The sequence below is a fragment of the Tympanuchus pallidicinctus genome, unplaced genomic scaffold (genome assembly GCF_026119805.1).
Source record: "Tympanuchus pallidicinctus isolate F22 unplaced genomic scaffold, pur_lepc_1.0 scaffold2, whole genome shotgun sequence".
NCBI classification, from domain to species: Eukaryota; Metazoa; Chordata; class Aves; order Galliformes; family Phasianidae; genus Tympanuchus; species Tympanuchus pallidicinctus.
In genome coordinates this window covers 26,476,486-26,498,233 of record NW_026294721.1, presented here as the reverse complement: position 1 = coordinate 26,498,233, position 21,748 = coordinate 26,476,486, and the positions used below count along the sequence as shown (strand labels likewise).

The 21,748-nt window shown below is 37.7% G+C and overlaps 1 protein-coding gene and 1 long non-coding RNA gene across 5 annotated transcripts in view; one reads left to right on the top strand and one right to left on the bottom strand.

The window, feature by feature from the left end:
• Positions 1–21,748, bottom strand: part of LOC128080325 (uncharacterized) — a 987,521-nt gene that overhangs the window by 454,200 nt on the left and 511,573 nt on the right. The window lies entirely within an intron of this gene.
• The window catches only part of SGCZ (sarcoglycan zeta), a 335,417-nt gene continuing 314,531 nt past the window's right edge, over positions 863–21,748 (top strand). For all 4 annotated transcript variants that reach the window (XR_008206602.1, XR_008206600.1, XR_008206601.1 and 1 more), the window contains exon 1: positions 863–926. Coding sequence is in view for 1 of the 4 variants with exons in the window: in XM_052682407.1 (XP_052538367.1) it covers positions 888–926 (39 nt within the window). In the remaining 3 variants the exon portion in view is untranslated. The remainder of the gene's footprint in view (positions 927–21,748) is intronic.

Here is a 21,748-nt window from a genome sequence, read left to right as displayed (position 1 = left end):
CACCTGGCGGCGGAGGACAGTAACACAGGATAGAAGGGGAAATCTCTCTCTCCCTCTCTTTTCTGCAAGAGATCCTCCTGTTTTTCTCCCAACTCTTAGCATAACCTTCGAAGAAGATCAACCGCTACAGACTTTCTTATCTTGTGGTTTTTTTTTTTTTTTTTTTTTTTTTTTTAATTATTCTTATTGAGGGAATACCTTCAGCTGCAAAACAATCTTGGAATCTATGCGGGACTTGGGGCGTTTTGTTATCTCGCCGGCGAAATCGTTCATCACTGCTGCCTTGCTCTCGCAGGGTGCTCAGTTGGCTACCGGAGTGGGCATGGCGAGAGCGGCTTATATCATACACTCTTCAGTTTGAACACATTTCCTTGAAATTTGCTGCATGATGCCATCCGAGGAAGCAGGATTTTTCCTCGTGATGCAGCGATTCGTCGGCATGTGAGCTTATTGCAGAAGGAAAAAAAACCCCAAATCTTCAACGGAGTGGTTTTTTTTTCTTCTTCTTTTTTTTTTTTTCCCTGTCTCCTTTCACTGCCAGAGGACGCGAATCTCTTCCACCGGGGAAAGATCACCTGTCGCTTTAATCCTTAAGGGAGTTTTTTTTTTTTCCCCTTAAAAAAAAAAAAAAAGTGAATTATTTTATTTATTTATTTATTTTAACCGGTGGAGGCGTGATCGCGGAGAATGAGACTGAGAGGAGCTGCCGGGCTTTGGAGGACAAGGCTGAGTTTAGGCTGGAAACTGAGAGACTAGATTAACCCCCTTTTTTTTTTTTTTTTTGTTTGTTTTTTTTTTTTGCTTTTTTATTATTTTTTATTTTTTTTGTTTTTTTTTGAGGGGGGCACAACTTCCGTTCCCCAACGCTCTGCGCTCAATTTCTCCGAATGGACAGATCAGGCAACCTAGCCACAGAGGAGCTCAAGGTAGGCTGGGTGCCCGCGGTCACGGTGCGGCTCGGACACTCCGCCCGGGGGCGGGTGCTGCAGGGATTCTACAGCCCCGGGCGGGGAGCGCGGAGTCGGGGACGGCGTGGGCAGCCCCGCGCGGCTTCCTCGGGCATCGTCATACGAATATGAATGATGGTGATGATGGTGGTGTTCTTGGCGTTGTATCCGCGCCAGGAGAAGCAGCAGTCTCGCCCTGGGAGGGGGGGGTAGTAGGGCGGCGGGTTTCCCCGCAGAAGTTGCCTGCGATGCCTTTCTCGTCTGGGCATTTCCACTTCTTCCCCTGCCGCCAGGAGAGAAGGGAACCCTAACGCTCCGCCCGCCTCCGGCACAGCGCCCGGGTTTGTCCTCATGCCAGGGTGGGAGCGGCGGGCCGCGGCACGGGGCGCTGCATGGAACCCCGGCCCCAAACTTTGCGTTAGGACGGGGCCGCCGCGAGGATTCCCCCCGGCCCGACTCGGGCTTCTTCCCCGCAGAAAGAGCATGCCTGAAAGCGCTGAGCATGCTCCTTTGCGGTGGTGGAAAGCCTGCCCGCACCTGCTGGTAGCCTCGAGTCCAGATGGGCTAAACTAATAGTTTTCGTCATCATAATTTTAAAACAAGTTCTGTCCGTCGATACGGGGTAAAGAGGGTGGGGGTAGGTTGAGGCAAGGTGCGGCGGCGTTGCTGAACACCAGAGGAAAGTGATGGTGAGGAAGGCAGCCTTCTTTGGGACACTCGGGTAGAGCCCTGGTTCCCCCCACTGAGAGTGGCTCTGTGCTGGGTAGGAAACTCGGGAGGCATCAAAGTGGGCTCCCGTCTTGCTCGTACAAAGCAGATCTTGAAGCATGGCGTGGCTGTGGGATGAAAAGGAGCAACCCGAGCTCCTCACAAAGTCTCAGTGGCAACTGCTATAAGTCCCCTAAGAAAAACGTACACCAGTAAAAGAGTTGCTCGTGTGTTGGATATGATGAGCTCAGGGCGTAGGGGGCAATGGCAGAAGTTCTGCTGGATGAGTAGTGGGCTCTGCTGCTACCCGAGCTGCTCCGCCTCGGCCTGGCCGGGTTCCCGGGGACAGCCCTCGGCAAGGGAGTGATTCTGTTTTAGCAGATTGATTTTAAAGGTTCTCTGCAGAAAATATATGCATGCTAACTTTGCAGGAAGGCACATCCCGCTGGGAGCGGGGCTGCTCTAGTCGAAGAGGCTTTCATTAATCTCACAGCCATCCGTGCTGCAATTAATACTCATGTTGCAGTGTGCACAGGCAGCTCGACCTTGAGCGAAACAACATAGTCAGGAAACGGTACTGCCTCTGAGCATGAGCGCTTTAATTTATTTTATTTATTTATTTTTTTCCCTCCTTGGGAAAAGCTTCAAAAGGAGGCATTTCTGTAGGTGCTACTGAAATCTGGGCAACTTTCTCGGAAGAGCCGCTTTTGCACAACGCTCCCCATGGCTCTCCCGAGTGTTGCTACTGCTGCGGGGCTGCCGGGGAGAGATTGCCACCCAGAGGGAGCCGTGCCAGTGTCTGCTCCTGGTGCCCGCGGCCGGTAGGGGGTGATGCAGGGCCGGCGGGACCCGAGCATCTCACCCCGAGCTGCACCAGGTACTGGGGATCAACCCGAAGTGCCACGTTCCCACTAACGGGAATATAACGGGTGCAAAGGCCTTGAAGGCAATGCGCTGGGGAATGACCTCATTTCTCAGCTGGTCACTCTTCTCGGCTTGGACACCATGAAGAGTAGTGCCAACGCTGCTCAAAGTTGTGTAAAGCTTTCCACCCGTTCCCGGCCGGTCTCAGGGGAATTGAAGTCATTTCAGAGCTCTACTCCTTCCCTCTGGGTCAACGCAGCCCTCATGCTATGGCTTACAGTTAGCAGGCACCCAGAGCTGAACTCCACCACATTTTGCAACACACAGGGCTCATAGGGAAAATGTCAGCTGCAGGAACAGGGTGACATTAGAAGAACTTCACCCAGAGTTGTGGAAACAAGCTACACAATGTTTTCAAAATAGTGGGTTTCCTCTATGTATGCAAGAAAGCATCAAAAACGATAATGATAACTTCTCTGCTGTACTACAGAGTCAAATGTTTTGACTCTAATGATAATGTATAGTATAGATACTGGAGATATATACTGTATGGTATATAAATATTTTAAGTCTCAAGTCAGACATTAAATTTCAGTCTGAAATGTGTGTGTATTACATTGATTGTAATGAATTCTGAATTTATATAGAATATATATCATGGCTGTATGTTTTTAAAGGCCATTTAATGAAAAACTGATCAACTGATGTGTGTGCAACACTTGCTAATGAGGGCGGGTGTGCTTCTCCTACTAGTCCATGCATGAATTCCTGATGAAACAGATCAGTACCGAAATGAGAGACTACGCTATCTGAGATTTGAAGCTGTTCTATTTTTCCTTTGATCTATCTCATATACGTACGTGAACTTCCCTCCTATGTTTTATCACAGGCCTGTAGGGCTTTTGTTTTAAAGGAGTAGGACTGAAAACAGAATACACAATTCTTCCATAGTTGGCTGTAGTCTGAGGTGTAGTGCAATGCAGCATTTTCTCTCACTTGATGTAGTTAGCGTCTACATTTTGAACACATATGAAACTATGGCTGTGTGAGTGTATTATATACTTTATAGATCTTAGTATTTTGTATATGTTGATAAGTTTTGCAAATTAACATGCACACTTGCATTTGTATTTAATTACTTGAAATTGTCTGAGTTTGCTTTACAAAGCAGCATGGAGAGGCCTTTGTGTTTCCTGATGGTAGGAGATAGTATTTCCTGTAATCTGTGTCTCTGATACTTTTCTGGAGGAAAGTTGGTTTATGGTTGAGTGTATGATAACGGTGGGATTCTTAGAATGGGATAAAGCCCATCTAGCAAATCATCTCTTTCTATGTGAAATTTTGGTCCAGTGAGAATTTGTCATTACAGTCCCAAGATATTATTTTAAGTAAGGTGTATAAGTGTCTTGAAATTACAACTTTTAAAATGCAAAAACATTAAACCCTGTACATTAATTCTGAATCATCGTGTGCAAATGAGCTGAAGTTCTTTATTCACTTCATGGGAGAATATCTGTAATTTGTTTATATTTCTGCATTTCCTAGAGAAACAAAACTGCTTGCTTAACTTGTCCTGAAACAGAACACAAATAAGGTCTTGCAATGATAGTAATTCAATGCAATTTATGTAATTCATGAAATATTTCATGAAGAAATTGGAACAGAGAAACCACAAGAGTTTAAACAAGAGATGATTCAATAATTTTGTGGTCTTAAACATAACAATATTGCAAATCACTTCACTGATTGAATCAAGCAGAAGAGCTAATACTCAGAATTCTGTAATTTTTTATTATTTTTTATGCTTTGAAGAGGGAGTCTTGGGAACTCAAGTGCTTGGTGTGATGTGGGAGGACTTCTGATGAGCTGAGGTAGGAGGTTATATTTCTGTTTTAAGTTAGTCATTTCACTATTAAAAGTATAGTACTCTATAACAATCAATATATTCATAGCATTGTCTACCTCTTTAATTCATGTCTCTGTTTGGAACACAGATATCTAAACAAGAATATTAAGGCATTCCTCTTTTTAATTCAAATCTTCCCCTTCTCTACCTGTATCCCTCCAAGAAATCGTAATCTTTTACCAAGGGCCTATCAACAGTATTCAGTAACGACAATTAACTTTTACATTCACAGCCAAATAATTCAGTGTTTAACCCTCCTTCATGAAAGGTCAAGATGAAATGGTTCCAAAGCGGTGTATTTGCAAATTCTTTTTCTCTGTGTTCCTATTGTGGGATTTTTTTCTCAGCCTCCCAGTATGTATAAAAACCAGACGTACTCTGAGAAGCTGGAGAGAATTCTATGCATAAGATATAGTTGTTCAGTAGACATAGCAAAAAGGTCAGGACAACAGCAATGCTCTCAGTATACACTTTAGAAAAAATTTCCGTACTGTTGCTACTAAGAAACTATACTAACCTGCTTTTTGACACTATTCATTACAGCTGTGCTAAGCTCAAAGCTTTTTAAATGGGAAATACATCAAAATCTGAAGGCCTGGTTATAAGGAGAAAAAGCATTCTATCTTCCTCTACTCCATGGTTTGGGGATAAATATTGCTGTGTCTTCCTCTGCCATTGTATTCTCTACATTAAAGAATAGATGTGAGATTTTTACATAAAGCTTAGCAATGCTTTATTTTTCTTCCTGAAATGGAAGAGGTTAGTATGTGATACTGCTGTAACATGGGTTGATTCTATAGATCTGAATTTAAGTCTTTGAAAGAATGTATATATGTTATGCTAGAGCCTTTCAGAGATAAATCACTGAAAATGTATCTTGGAGACCCAGTCATACTTTTTTGGTATGTCCCTTAATCTTTTGATGATTGATGTTGCTTTCTCAAGTTCCAGAGTAGGCTGTAAGCAAAACTATTTTTAAACTGTTATGGCAAAAGTGTCACTAGAGACATTTCCTGTGAAATCATTTCACCTTGCAGAATTTTATATAAACTTTACGATCCATGTCCAACCTAGTTGTTTCTGCATCCTCTAAGGATCCAGCATTACAAAGGATAAAAATAAGAATTTAAATTAAAACAAAAACAAACAAACAAAAAAACTCTGCATAGTTATGCATAACTCTTTTCTCACTTTGACATGGAGGTTTCAGAGGCCTCTTAATGGCAAAATCACTTTTGTTTTCTTCTCCATTCAAAAAAAGAATGGAGAACATGGAAAACACCATTCTCTTTAGTTTGAAAGACTGTACATTTAAAGAACTTACCGAAAACTACTTAATATCCTGCTATATCTTTGCCTATAGACACATAATGCCATTGTAAACTGAATGTTAGTTAACAGTCTAAGAATGAATACTAACATTTATCTACTAAGCCATCAGAACCTTTGCTAATGCTAAGATATTGCATTTTAACAAAGCCTTTTGTGAAGAAAGATATTGTGAGTTTGCTATCCACTGGCACCGGGTTTGCTTTCTTCAGTACCTGTTGGGTACAACACAATAGTGGGAGAAATAAAATGTGAGGTTTTATTCTCTGTTAGCTGCTTTACTGCAGCTACACAAGGTTGGATTAGCTCTATTATTACATTACACAAGGGCAGATTTACAGGCATATTGAGAAAGTCAAAGAAAGCTTGTAGTGCTTGTTTAAAAAATAATATATATATATATATATATATATATATATATATTGTTCTGTCTATACCTCCCTTCTTGCACCTCTAGATAGTAGAGTAAGAGGGGTTGCATGATTTAACTCCCAGAAATTGCTCTGCTTGAAAAGTGCTATACGAGGACAGAGTACCTTTCTTCAATTTTAAATTAGTAGTGCTTTGTGAAATCAGTCTAGTTACATCAGCAGCAGTACAGCAGTGATACATCTCAAAATCACTGCCACAAGCAATAAAATGCCTCAGGCATGAAAACCTGACCTTTAGCCATACTTCACTGTTTTATCAGTCCTCTTCAGTTCATTTGGGCAGAGCGTGTCCTGGAATTTATAGGTTCTACCTTCCTGTTCTACAACTCTACAACAGACAAATTAGAATGTTAGTGAACAGAAGTAAACTGAAAAAACATCTTTCTTCTCAGAAAGGTATATAAGAAGGTATTTAATACATTGAATAAAAAGTATACCAATTAAAACCACAAATGATTTTGAATGTGTGCATTCTAAATGTGTTGCTTGTTTTAACGTGATCCTGAGTAGAAGAATTTATAGTTACAGCATCATGGAGGCTGCATACAGATCATTAGTCTTTATCATCTATGTCAGGGTGGAAAGTTTGGGCCGTTGAACCACATCCATACTGGTATTTTTGTTATTTTCTCTTTGCAATATCAGAGTTCATGATAATTCTGCTTCTCTGCTTCTGAGAAGCAGAGTAGGTCTTCTCCTACTCAAAATTGTTTTTAAGGCATTTTGAGTTGCTTTCAAGAAAGGGGAAAAATCCACACACTTTGTATTTAACACAAACAATGCAATCACTCCAATGCAGTAGGTACATAGCACAACAGCTCTTAAAAATCAATGATTAAAATCAATGTAGATTTTAGTTTGTGAAAACTTCTATGGAAATTCAATTTAATTCAAAATAGCAAAATAATCTGAATAATTGGTACAATAATTAGTACTTGGAGCTAAGAAAAAAATACCATAAACCACTGAAATTGCAGGTAACATTTTCTCCATCTGAGGTTATTCCATAATACAAAACTATATTCTCTTTAGTAAAAGCTAGTCCACATGCAATAAGCACTCCATAAATGGCACTTCCTATTAGCTAGTTGAAGACGAGTAAATTAGCTGCTTTGTAGAGGTTTTCATGAAATGAGCTGCATTTAACAAATCACTAATATACATTAACCAATTGAAACTAGAAGTAAAAAAAAGTATTTTCATCTGCCCTGTGTTTGATTATAGATCGACAGCTATGACAAAAGTCGAAAAGCAGTTTAAAATTTCAGGAGTTATTTACCTATAGTAAAGAGGAAGAATGAAACCTCAGAATTGGAGCTTCACTTTGCATTCCATTTGAAGCCTTATATTTAAAATTATGCTAGATTTGAACTCGGAAAGTTATCTAATGATTGCACATAATCTATGCCTTAATGAACAGTGGAGTGCATTTCTGAATGTGTTACAAAGAGACTGGAAGTTTTTCCAGGAAGGAAAATTTGTTCTTAAAGCTGGAATTCATAGCATTTTTTATTTCATTTAGAAGTTTGAAAATTAGCTGTGAGTAATTGCAGACTAGGAGCCTGTCACTATAAAAATGCACTCCTCCAAAATGAATAGCATCCTGATCACCTATGAAATTTAGACAAGTTCAGGCAAAAAAAAAAAAAAAAAAAGGAAAAAAAAAGGCATAATTTGGGACTAAGATCCATCTGTGCTTTGTTTTGCTTGAGTCATCACCAACAGATGGCAAGTACTCTGTAGAAATCACTCAGCTGAATTACTCCAGTTTGTGGGGTACCTAAAGTACCACACTTAATTCTAACATTATACCATATAAAAATTCTGTTTTCTTTGGAGGTGCAGGCAGCTACCAGCAGAGAGGCTGGTGAATTACCATGCTCTCAGATACGTAATGTTATGTAAATATTTGTAATAAATATCTTCCCTTTTATTTCTTTTGAAACAGTGTGTTTCATTCCTAGCACAAGACTGCTGAGCTCTGTCAAACTTCATAGGCTGTGGTTGCAAAAATATCCAGCAACAAGCTGGTATTGACTGTCACTTCCTGTAGAGCTCTGAAGTTGATGTTACTATTTCAGATAGATTCCTGTTCTGAAATATATGCTAGCTGCTCAATGACTTTGCAGTTGAGCAGACATGAGATGAATGCAAAAGCTCTGTGTCGTGTAGATTCGTGTTCCCACTTAATCTTCATGCAGGGAAAATTATTATCCCCTTTCATCATCAATTTTGTATTAGATTTTCCTGAAAAAAAACAGGCAAAAGAATATAGTTCTTCACAGGCTAAAAACAACTTAGTTAGCATGTGCTGTTTCCTCAGTACTGGCATTGAGACTCTCATTTCTGAAAGTAGATCTTGCTTTCAGGATAACTAGATACTATCTTTAGAATTGATCTCATACCTTCCTTCATATACCTCCCTCAATTCGTTATGAGATGCAAGTGAGTGTGTGATTGGAAAATGATCTATTTGCCTAGAACAGACCTCTACCTACTTAGGCTCCCTATTTCATTCAGCATTAATTTAGATGAGGTAGATAATATTCACTGTTCATGTAAATATGCCATCTACTCAGTCTACCGAGACCACTTGCACTAGTGCTTAATGAAATTATGGGTATGTGAGTAATGTCTCTGTGTCTCATCGTAAAATCTCCATCATATTGCTGACAGTCATAAAACAGAAGACATTCTTTGCCAAGGTGCTGTCTCTCCTATTGAGCTTGGACTTTTCTAAGCCTTGATCAATAAAGGAATGCACCTAGTAGGCAGCAAACTGTGGCATGATGTACGGAGCAAAGACGAAAGTGCCTAGGAGAGCTGCACTGAAGCCTAGCACCTGCTGTGTCAAGAATTATAGATTATATTGGGTAAAATCCATTTCTGTTTTGAACATATGCTGTTGCATCAGACTACAGAGCTATTATTTTGTAACAGACATGCATAGCTTGCCAATGCAGTTTTAGAATAGCCAAATGGAATGTGAAGATTTCAAGTGGGAAGGGAAGGCTGGATCAAAATTGTTGTACAGCTGTCTGTACTATTGTTCATGCTGTTGCATCACTGGAATATCTTGATTTTCACAGATTTAGTGCTGTGTTTTGTATTTTTTTTTAAACCAAATGTTACTTGCCAATATTATCACTCAGTACAAAATGTGTGTGGTGTGTGCGATGCATAAAGGCACATGACAAAGTATAGGATGAAATTTATCTCTCTTAAGCCCTAGAAAACTCAAATGATTACTCAGAAAATTTGTAGGAAATGTGTCTGGACATTTGCTTTGGTGTAGGAGGTGATGAGAACAGGAGACAAATTTGAGAACCTATGAAATCAACTGATGCTGTATTGTCAATCTGAGTTGGGGAGTGGTAAAACGTACTATCTTACTCTCATCACATACTAATTTGATACCACATATCAATTTAGTATGTGATATGGTCTGTTTTCTGAACTAAGTGTAGGACCAAAGCCTACACACCTGGACAACGCAGATTTCCCCTAAATCTATGGGTGGGATCCATTCCAAGTTGCTTTCACTGAATATTATCTTAGGAAAAACTTGTCCTCGTAGGCGTCCTTGTAGCGTATGGACATAAAAGAACTCATTTACACTTACACAATAGATATTTTAATAATTTATCAGAATGCAAAAACGTTATATAACATTAAATATAAACATGTCCTGCACCTTCACATGATCTTCTCCAGATAAATTAAGTGGTATGAAGAAGGGAACAGAATAGGATGGCAGGATTTAAGACCACTAGAAGGCAGTAGAACAGCATGAGCTAAGTGGAGGTGCCTTCCATGTCTTAACCCAAGTCAGTACAGTACAGTTCTGTACTTCTTTCTCACTCTTAGCTGACCTGCCAGCAAGTCACACAGATTAACTTCTGCAGCAGTGATGAGTTGCCAGACATTTTAATTTTGGGGGACACAAGCATTTTTAAACCAAGATCCAGGTTCAAATGCAGCTGAATCAGCAGTAATGCAGAGGTACTAAGTTTTGCTGGAGGGCTGGCTTTGGGCAACTTTACATGGTAAAACTGGATCATCACTCACAAAGCAGAACAGGGGAACCTCAATGTTAATTGCCTCTTCTGCATATGATATTTTTCAGAGTGTGTGTTAAGCTGTGAACTGCCACTCTTCAAATTATTCCAGAATTTGGCACAGCGATCGTGGCATAGGGGCAAATGGTTGGTACATACTCTACAACATATTACCAACTTGATGGTGGTTTTGTTTCTTTCTTTTTCTTCTTTCAGGAAAGGAAACAGGACTACACCTTTAGAGAACCATGAGACTCTCTATTGTAGCATTGATAAGGTTTGTGTTCTAAACAGTAGCTGAGAAGTAGTTACAAAAATGTGATTTGAATGAAGAAAAGGAAATACGGTCTCTTATGTGGCAAATAAATTCCGCTTTTTGACTTTCTGAGCTGGGGCCCTCAGCCAGAATATGTGGAAGATGGCTGTTCTTCTCCCAGTCAAGTTAGAGATGCCAATATCCAAAGGTCAGAGTGGGATTAACGTGGATGTCTTTGTGGTCATTATTATGGTTCATTAAAATTCTTATCTTACTGGTGCAAGTTGCATCATGATTAAGTGTAATGAAAGCCACAATTCCTGTTTTTTATTTAAAAAAATACCTTGTGTGAACCTTTTGGGGGAAGGCAGGAGGAGCTATTACCTGAACTGCTCAAATTATTATATTTTAATCAAGAATCAATTAAGACAGCTTTTTTTTCCAGGAAAAAAAAAAAAAAAAAAAAAAAAATTAAAGTGTATCTTTTAAAAAGAATTAAAATTGCAGTGCATCCCTCATGCACCGTCAGGATGATTCTGATGAGTAATTTGCTTTATTGGTACGTTCTGAAAAAAAAAAAAAAAACACAAAAAAACCAAACCAAAACAAAAAAAAAAAAAGAAAAAAAAAAAAGAAAACCCCAGAGTTGTAAATTTTCACAGGCCAAGGATATGAATGAGATGGCAATGCTGTTTAGCAGGATAAATCAGGAACACTAATAGAATTTCAATACCAGAGGTTAATGATATCATCATCGCTAGCTCTTGAAAGAGACCTGACTGCCTAAAGGCAACTTAATTTTAAATACTGAGACAAGTCAATCAGTACACACCTAAAAATATGCATCAAGGGATGCAGTTTGCATACATTACAGCTTTGATTTTTCTTCTAACCTAACCAGTGAGATCTTGAATTCTTTTGTTCCCTTATTCAAGAATCCAAGAACGCTGCTATACATACTTCCCAGCAAGGCATGCTCGCTTGGTGGCTGGTCACTGAGAAGAGAGAGTTTCTATGGGAAGGGCAGGGCACAGACAAATAGAGTTTCTCTCAAAATTCTGCTTTTCCCATGCTAGTGTTAAAACTAAAACTAAAAAAAAAATCTCCCTCACTAGGAAATTTGTTTGGTGGTGAGGGATGCTGATGTGTTGAAAATGGAAATGTGAACTCAGCCAATGTGCATTGACTATGGCTAGGTCAGAATGTGGGCCCATTTTCTCATTTGTATGTTTCACACTATTGGAAATGATAGTCTGTAATGTTTAAAGTGGAATGGAAAATACAGTGGTGTTGGTAATGCCTCCTCAATGCTCTTGGGAGTAGTAAACTGGATCAAGAGTAAATAGATATTTCTGACCAGGTGCCAACAGTTTTGGCAAGGCTATGTTAAAGATTATATCTATGCAATTTAACTTCTTTTAAAATATATATATTTTTAGAAAATAACTATCACAAGCTCCAAGTATATTTTTCACTGTGTTTGGAACCCAAACAGTGTCAATGGTGCAGGCAGAAATCTGCTTTCACTTGGCATGTTATACTTTTTCCTCTGAATGTGCTATGATCAGGTTTATTATGTGAATAAATATCCACATGCTCTGGTAGAGAAGATATTTCTGTTAATGGTCGTAGGGGTAAATTAAGAAAGGCATTTTAGTAGTAGTGATCTGCTTTAACTGTCAGCCTCAGAAGGAAAATGGCTCTATACATTCTGAGTCAAGTGAAAGAATAACATTTATGGACAATAATATAGTTACGCATTGACTCCTGGAAAAAGTACAGCAAACCTGATTTTAGGTGTGATGTACAAAATAATGAATTCAAGAACATTGCAGCTTTATTGAGGGCATTGCTCTCAAAACTTTTTTGAACAGTCATGTTTAAAGCTTATCTCTAGCTAAGTCCAGTAATTCATACTGCAACAAAATATCAGTGAGGAAAAATAGGTGACAGAAAAATACTTTATCCATTTAATCAGTCCTGAGGCTTCTTCCAGCTCTTCTGTGTGTGGGTTGTACCTTCCCCAGGAGGAGCAGCATGGAACCTATTTGCAGTGACCATCATGGGTCTTATCTCCCCTGTGAACTAGATTGTGGTAGAGTGTCGCACCTTAGAGGTCATCTTATCCTCTATGGCTCTATGAGTCGGTTGCTGCCTTTCTCATTTTCTGCCTGGGTCCCTGCACCACTGAGGCTTCTTTTGCACATAAATTGACATGAAAGTTAATACATTGCAACATGTTTTTAGGACATTTAACATTTGCTTCTGGGAAGGACTTTTTCTTCCTACCCTTTCTATAGAGGACAAGATCTGCATGAAACCTCAGCTTTATCCGTGTGATTGAAAAGGAAGATCATGTGCTGTTTTATAAATAAATAAACAGAAAAAGACGCCTCCGAAAGCTTACAGCTGGTATGGATAGAGAGAACTGAACATAGTGAGCCTTGTAGAAGATCTTTGATTCTGTTTGTTTTTATTTTCCTTTTTTCCTTTTTACCTTATTTTTTTCTGAGTTAGCCTTGTGGCCTTTTCTGGAAAACACTTGTCTCTTAAGAAAAAGATTTTTTGCTGGCCAGTTTGTTCCTTTCTCATATTCTTATTAGCTGAACCAAAGCCACGTAAGCCACCTGTCCCTTTGAATCTTGCTCATCTCTCAGTGTAATTCTTCAACCCTCTTATAAATAGTGTGTTTGTTAAGAGCTGTATATTTTTACATATAAAGCCATATGTTTGTACAGATTTTATGGGCCTGCATAGATTTCATTTTTTCTCATTTTTAGATTTTTTAAAATTCTTTTTGACGACATGGCTTTAAAAAGTAAGTTATTGTAGAATTTGTCTGTGTGGGTTTATGTTTTATTTTATAAGAACTCATCAGAGAAATTTCATTAATTTCAGTAAAATGTATGTAAAATGTTGCTCTTTAGACATGAAAATATGAACTCAGCATTGTGAAAGGATTACATCAGTAGAAATGTTCACATAATAGGTGAAAAAGCTTTCTGGCCCTAAATGGGGAGGTAGGTAACATTTTGTGCTCTCTGACCTTGTTGCTGTCTCATTGCTTTTTTCATTACACAATTTTATTAACCACAGCAGAAGTTAAATCAACATATAGAAGCAAGGCAGTGTGTGGGTATAATTACTGCAACAGTGTGTGTGTGCTTGATGATGGGCATATTGTAGCTGAGAGTGTAACAACAAAGACAATAGGCACCAAAATGTGAAGCTTTCCATGATGACTGGCAAGGACACCTCAGTATTCCATAACTGCTGTAGCAATTAATCATTGTGAAGATCTTTTGATCGACTATTTTTCCTGAAGAGGCAGAGGGCACAGTTTCACATCCACCTTTAGCAAGGGCATGGTAAATTGGCATATATGGACTCAAGTCCCAGCGGCCTTGCTGAGAAGACTCAGCCACTTTCCCTTGAGTCTTCAACTCAGAAGACCGTGCACAATCTTATACTTCACATCTCTTCACAGTAGGAATCAGTACTTGTAGGAAATGGAAGCATATAGAGGCTAGTCATAAGAATAAGGGGAAGTGCTATAGATTTTGCAGCCGTCATAAAAAATATTCTTCCTTTGTTTGCACTGAGCAAGTTGGAATCTGTAATGTGCAGCATAGAGATTTTATCCCTCACTGGTTTCCAACATGGAAAACAAGTGCTCTGCTTCAAGTGAATCCATCCATGCTTGCAATACAGACACAACTATGTGTGAGAATTATACCAGCAATTACTGTTTAGGAGTGCTCTGCATGCAGATGCCACATGGGGCATTGAAAACGTATTACATAGTTATGGGAAACACAATAGGAATCTTTCTGCAAGTGAAATAATTATATTTTAGCCATATTGGAATCAAACAATCTAGCTAGCTCTAACTCTTTATTCACATGTAAAACAATCATTTATGCATTGTGATGTACCCTTGTCCAAGTAATTCTGCTGCAATATTGTGTGAAAGTTTTTGTACAGCTCTGTAGTAGTCATAGTGTTGGATGATAACAGCAGCGTTAGTATCCTGTATAAGTATTTCTAATCAAGGGCAAATGGATCTTTTATTCTATGCTAATATATCACATGGTTTCCGTCTTCCACATATTTCAGTAGAAATTAACTGTACTTGAAATACTTCCCAAGGCCAGTCAGCTCTTCCCATAAAGCCACATTTTCTCAGCAGAGAGAACTGGATAATTTAACGTGTGTGTAAAGTGTAAGGGAATCTTTCTGTTCCGAGACCTATATCTGGGTAAGGCTTTTGGTGGTTTAGAGGAGAACAGAACAAGGGAAAGCTTGTCATTCGGGGTCCTTTTATTTGGTGAGGGATGGGTAAAGTAATCTGAGGTAGCTCTCAGGGAACTCTAGTGTGACCATTCAACATACTTTTGGAATGGTCCTTCACCAAAGGTTCTTAAAACAATTTCAGCATAAAATCCTCAGGAGGTAACGGAATAAAAGAGAAGATACATATAATCAGTGCCACTCCTACTTTGAGATTAAAGAAAAGGTCCGTAAATTGTTGTCATTGTCTTTATGTTGTATTCCTGAGCACCCACCTCCGATGACCCATTATTGGTCTGATCTGTCATGGCTGTTTTTGTGTTCTTAAATAACAGAACAATTTTGTTTCTAATGCTTGCATTAGCTCAAGTAGCTTGCAACCAGAGCATCTTGAAAAATACCCTCCAGTGAAAGTCTGAATGAGCCTGTTCAATCTAACAAAACAAACAAACAAATAAAAAAGAGACTTGACTTGATAGAATGAAGAGTAACTTCAGCATATTAAAAGAGAAGGGTGTAGCAATATGTGCCCAGAGCATGGACCTAAACATATTCCCATCAGGCACACAAATTTATAAAAGGGAGCACAAGTAGCAGCTGGAGTAGGCTTAATAAGGAAAGAGATGAATTGTCAGTCCCTCAATGTTTACTGTTTGAGATTGAATTCCTTTCAAGAAGACATGCCTGAGGCAATCATAAATTATGCTTTAGTCTCACTTATGTTACAAGCTTAATGTGAGTAAATAAAGAAAACAGGTAAAGTAAATGCATGACACCAACACAATTGTTCCTTAAGACATTGAATATCTGGAATAATGGAATAGTCTGAAAGTCTCTAATTTAAAGATTGACAAAATAAAGCAAATAAGTGCCATTATCACATTTTGAAATGAGCAGTGGAGGGTTATGCAGAGTAACTAATTTTCTCACTTTTTATTTTGGGTAATACTTTTTTGAAAAGTTATATAGCATTTCTGAAAATAGTGTAGCCATCTCTGAATCACCTGAATAAATTGCAATAGCACCTTTCCCAAGTTTGTGTGTAGTATACAACCACAATTTGAAACTGGTTGCATTCATTGTGCATTGAATAATTTCTTGCTGACTTTTTCAAAAATAATTTGTTAACACAAAGATTTCCAACTTTTTGTCAAAAAGTCAAAGTATTGTTCGTTTGAAAAATCAACACCCCTACCTTCTGAGAACCTGATAGAAAGTATTTCCAAATGCTTCATGGATCACTGAATGTCAATGAATGCCATTTTTAACTCACAGAAGAATTCAATGGTGCACTTTTACTCCGTATGCATTTTGTGTCACCATTCTGACACCATTCTGTCAGACTGCCCCCTGCTGCCAGCTGTCACACAGCAACAAAATATAACACAATATTGGTGGGAGTGTTCGACCACTACTTCCATACCACCACCATCTGCCTCTGACATTGTGGGCCAACTTAAATAACAGAAGGCATTACTTTTGGAACAGCACTTTTAATTGCATGTTAGGCAGAACTTCAAGGCACTACATTTTCTGCCAGAAAAAAAAAAAAATTAGGAGTTATAATATATTCTCCAATTAAAAATATCATTCACAGCAGTGATTTTGTTATTTGTTTATTATCTGGACTACTGAACTGATCTGAAGAAAAGCAGTATTCTCAGGGGCACAACTGAAGAGGTTCCTATTTTATTTTTATAAACAAATAATTTGCTTTCCAGTAAAAAGGACAATCCATTATTTTGTTAAAAAAATAAGGAATTACTATGGCTTACTGTATGGTAATTCTTATGACTTTACCTAAATGTTGGTTATATTTCTTGTCTGAAGGAAAGGACAGGATTGCTCTCATGAGTTTTTATTTTTTATGTGTGTGTTTGGTAAAAGTGTAATATCTTGTGATGTTAAATAAACAGGAGAATGAAAACCAAAGCAAACATGACCTACAAAAACAAACACCATCTATAAAAACTTACAATTTTTAACAGTCAGAATGAAGTTGATTGTAAATCATCTGAAAAAGCATACAAATCATAAACAGTAACTACATATTTACTTTTCACCAAGCCTACAAGTGTAAACTTTTGTTTTGTATTACAAATATTCATCCGAGTCAGCAATGAATACAGTCAAGCTGTTACAGACTTGGGCTGCAGAGACTTGGCTCTGAAGCTCAGGCTGTAGCAGCTGACCCAGTTGAGCTCAGTAGGTCCTAAATTATGTTCTGTCTTGATGGCCTAAAAACACACATTGACTCATTATTCTGCATGGTAGAATTCAGTGGGTAATAATATGAAATATAGAGTATATTGTAGATGAAATAAACTATTTACTTTCAAAAAATTTCTCCACTTTCTGAACTGTATTAATTATGTGCTTGATGAAAGGTAATCAGTTGTCCTTAAACAGTTATGTTTACAAGCATTGCTGCTAAAGTTTCTGTGTGTTTGCTCTCCAAAGCCTTGAAACCATGAACTCAAATGCCTCTTCATATTAGTAAATATGCAGCCCATTTCTGGTTTCTTAGTATACTAATAGGCAATTTTGGACAAAACTTTTGGAAATGCAAGCCTGAGACCTAGAACTGTTGCAGTGGCACCTGAGTTATAATCTTTCCTGTGTCCAGATTCTGTAGCACCTAGAGGTATACTAGGATTAAAGCAGAACACTAAATGTTTTTAGTTTTCTTTGGTTTGGAAAATATTTTGTATTTATTATTATTCTTGCAAATGTATGTGCCCAATTCATTTTTCTTCCTGTTGCCATTGTGATGTGAATGATATTTTCTACAGTGTGCTACTTTTACACTTGATTTTTATAATATAACCAAATTTATAAAGATGCTTATGCAGCTGAATTCTAATTTTGATTTTGTCTAGCTGAAACCAGTGCAAATTTCAAACTAATTCTTGCGGACTAATTGTCAGATTCATGCTAAGGCGCAGTGTTCAACAAATGTAGCATAAAATGTAAGGATTAAGTAGACAAAGCTCAAAGGTAAATTTGGTGTTCCACTCTGCTGACAACATTTGCTTATTTGTTGTAACACTCTGAGCTGTTACACTTTGATAATTCTCTTTTGCATCTCAAAATACATCTGAAGTATTATACAGTGTTTCCATGTTTTATATCAAACACAATACAGTACTTAGGTAGCCCTTTTTATTTGCTGAGTGCTATGTTCCAAAGAAGTAATAAAATACAGAGAGAAGATTGCCTGAAACCTATGATATAGTTACGGCCTGTAAGTGCTTTGGTTAGTCTCAACATGAGCGTTTGCTAATTTGCATATTAATTGGCGTACACGTAAAATCACTTTGTCATTTGGAATCCAGTCACTTCATTAAGGCACAATATTATGAAGATTATCTTGTCAAATTTTTTGTTGCCAGTGTAGTTTTCCTATCTATCAAAAAAAAAAAAAAAGAAGAAAAAACAAACAAACAAACAAACAAAAAAAAGCTTATCCAATATTGGAGAGCAAATGCCAGTTATAAAAGATTATATATATACATGAGTAAAATAGTAAAAATTTTATAGCTCATATGATAATAAAATTATGTAAGAATCTGGTGTATGTATCTCTTAAATCCACTGCTAAATACAGCTTTGCCTTCAGAGAAAACCAGATTAAGTAATTTTGTGTTGTTTAACACTAGGGCACAAACAGCAATTTTTTCTTTGATAGTAAAGTAGCTTAATCCATTAATCCTTATGCAAAGTGCAAATGTTTATATTAGACAATTAGAACAAGGATTTGGTTTTTGTTCTCTTGTTCTCTTTTTCTCTCAGTATATACCTGATTTATTACTCAGTAACATTTTGTCTTTCCTGTTTTTCTTTCTGTACTGAAAACTCTGCTGCTTTAAAGCATATATGCGTGTTCTAGATACTAGGAAAAAACTGCTAAGAGGTTCTAAGCAAGCGCTTACTTGCTTAGTAAGCTCAGAATTTGTCTATTTTGGAATTTTCTAAAAAAGTAGCTAAGCATTATTTCTTGAAAGTTTAATATTATCATTTTTAACTAGTGGCCAAAATATGTTAATTGTAACTGTATCTGCATTATGCCCCCCAAGATGCAGAACTGTGGTGGAAAATAATATCTCTGTGTGGAAAAGTGAAAAAATCATTTATAATACTTAGTAAACCAACAGAGGCAAAGGCCTCAGAATAGTGTAGGATAATGTATTATTATTTTTTTATTTAAAGTGAAATTGGATGGGGGCATATCTTCAAGCACTTTGGAGGAGAGGTTTAAGAGTCAAAAACAATCTCATTAATTGGCAGTTTGGTCTGAAAAGCAAGATCTGGTTCAAGCAGGACAAATATAAATTACTGCATTTCATTAAGAATGATCAGCTGAGCAATGAAAGAAACTGGTTGGCTAGGCAAAAGTTACATAAAAAAAATAGGGATATTTTATTAAAGAAGACAAGTTGCCAGTTTTGTATTGTTGTAGGAGAAATAAATTAAAAAGAAAAAAGAAAAAACGCAAGCATCTGGTATTCTTGTTTGGGTTATTGTGATTCAGATAAACTACTGACCAACTGGAGGGGCTGTGAAGATAAGCATGGAGAATAGTCAGCTGTCTAGAAAGCATGACCTGATGAAGATGGAATTAACCTGTTTCCTTTAGCCAATTATGTAAATTAATAATCTAGTGTTACAACAAGGGATTGGTAGACATTAGGAAGTATTTTTTAGATGGGATTGCCTGCAGAGAAGTGTTGCAAAATATTCATCTCTGGATTTTTTTTTTTTAATGAAATACTTGAGAGAATGATTGTTAGTGTAGTTAGGACAGACATAGGAGGAAGAAATAGGTGAAATTATTTTGATTTACTTTTTTTTTTTTTTTTTAATATGGATAGTTGTCATGGTTTTATGATTTTTGGTTATCAGTATTCTACATCATAACATCATGTAGTGCACTGGGAGTTAAACTGTTAATGCTCCAGTTCTGGGCACCTGTCTGGAAGAGAACTACATACCCAGGGGGCTTTGCAGTCGGAGAGGAGATATAACTCCTGACAAGGTCACCTCATGTGCTCTTCTTTGTCAGGTTCTCCTCCATGATGCTCAAATGGACTGTGCATCTCACATCAGCATTATGGTGAGGCCTTTCCACCTTTTGGACACTCTCATTATATTTGATTTATTACCTTCGATTCTAGTTACATTGTATTATAGTGTGTTGTCTTGCATTCCAATACCATATTTAGTAAATTATTTTGTTTCTCCTCAGATCATTGCCACTGTTTTTAATGATTTGGTGTCCCCCGTTTCCCTTTTCTGGAAGTGTGCATTTTGCAAAATCTCTCTACCCTGCTAGTCATGGAACCAGGCCAAACTAGCCTGTAAACGGTTGACCATAGTATATACTAGTATTCCAATATAGAATTGCATAAAGGAAAGAAAGTTTAAAAAGAAGCAAACAAATCTGCTAGCTCAAAATACCTGATTTTTGTTTAAATCATTTTATATTTTTTAAAAATTGAGACTCTCTTTGAGTGTTTTCACTTTACTGTATATACTAACTAGTTAAGCTTCTGCGTTGCCAGTTAAACCAGTATCAAATGTCACAAGTTTTACTTACACAGCTTTTTGTGCACGTAGGAAACTACCTACATGTACTGCATATATCTGCCAAGATAGAGAGATCTATAAAGTCATTGCTTTATCTTCCTTTATATCACTCCTTGAAACTTGCTGTGGCTCTGAGCCTTGACCAGTATTCAGCAAGTTATACTACTGGGAAGTTGTAAAGGAAACTCTTATTTCATGGTTTCCATGGGGAGAACTTTTTTTCCCTTCCATTCCTCTTTCCTCATTAATTACTTGCAGCAGAAGAATATGTTTTTAGATGTATGAGGAATCTGAGAAATCTCTCAAGATACTGTCTCTCGAGCCAAATGCCAGTATTTCAGCAGGAATATCCACTGCTTTGTATCAATATTGCTATAAAATCCAAATTTCAGCTCAGTTGAACTTATTTCTGTCAGCTGATTTTTTCAAAATGTATTGAAAGCAGAAAATGCAGCTGAATGGCCTTCAAAAAAAGCAGAGTCCAAATTTAAACTGAAAATAGAAACATTTTTCTAATCCTGAAGTTTGCTTTGGAATGTATTACTTCAACATTTCATTCCTCCAACCTTCTTTGATTTTTGCCACTGTAGAAGGAAGTCTGTTTCTCTGGCAATTCTTGAGAAATCATGTTTTCAAATACTCTACTGCAGTGTTTAGATATAAGATTGCCTATCATTTTGGAGAATGGAATATTGTAGAGAAATTACATAAAGGGAATTTCTATTCTTCTTCAGATTCCAGCACTGATATCTAAAACAACCCTTGCCAATTCATTATTTTATTCTGTTCTCCCAAGTTCACTCTTTTATCCCTGTGCTCTACCCCCACAGCTCTGAAACCAGAATTGCCATCCATAGAATCATGGAATTGCAAGAAATGACCTGCAAGATCATCTAGTCCAACTTTCCTCCCATTACCACTGCTACCACAAGCCTCTAAACTATATCTCATAGCTCCTCATCCAGACGCCTCTTGAAAACTGCCAGGGATGATGACTCCACCATCTCCCTGGGAGAGGAGGTACCATCTAGTACCATATATGTGATTATTCACATACCCAGCTCACATTTTCCCTATTTTTTAAGTCTATTTTTCCCCTTGTGCTCAGGCAGGACATAGGACTAAGTCCCTGCATAAGTAACTCGGTCCTGTTCACATCAGCATCTCCCATGTTTGCTTTTCTCTTCACATATTTTCTCACAGGAACAACTTCCACACACAGATGTGCTAAAACTGTAGACAGAGAAAATTTACAGCGCCAGTAAGCCTATGTAAAATGTGAGTTGTATAAAAACATTTCTTAAAAAAAAAAAAATGTGTAGAAGATTAAGGGAAAAATATTGTCACAATTTGCTGATGCAGAGTAGGACTTC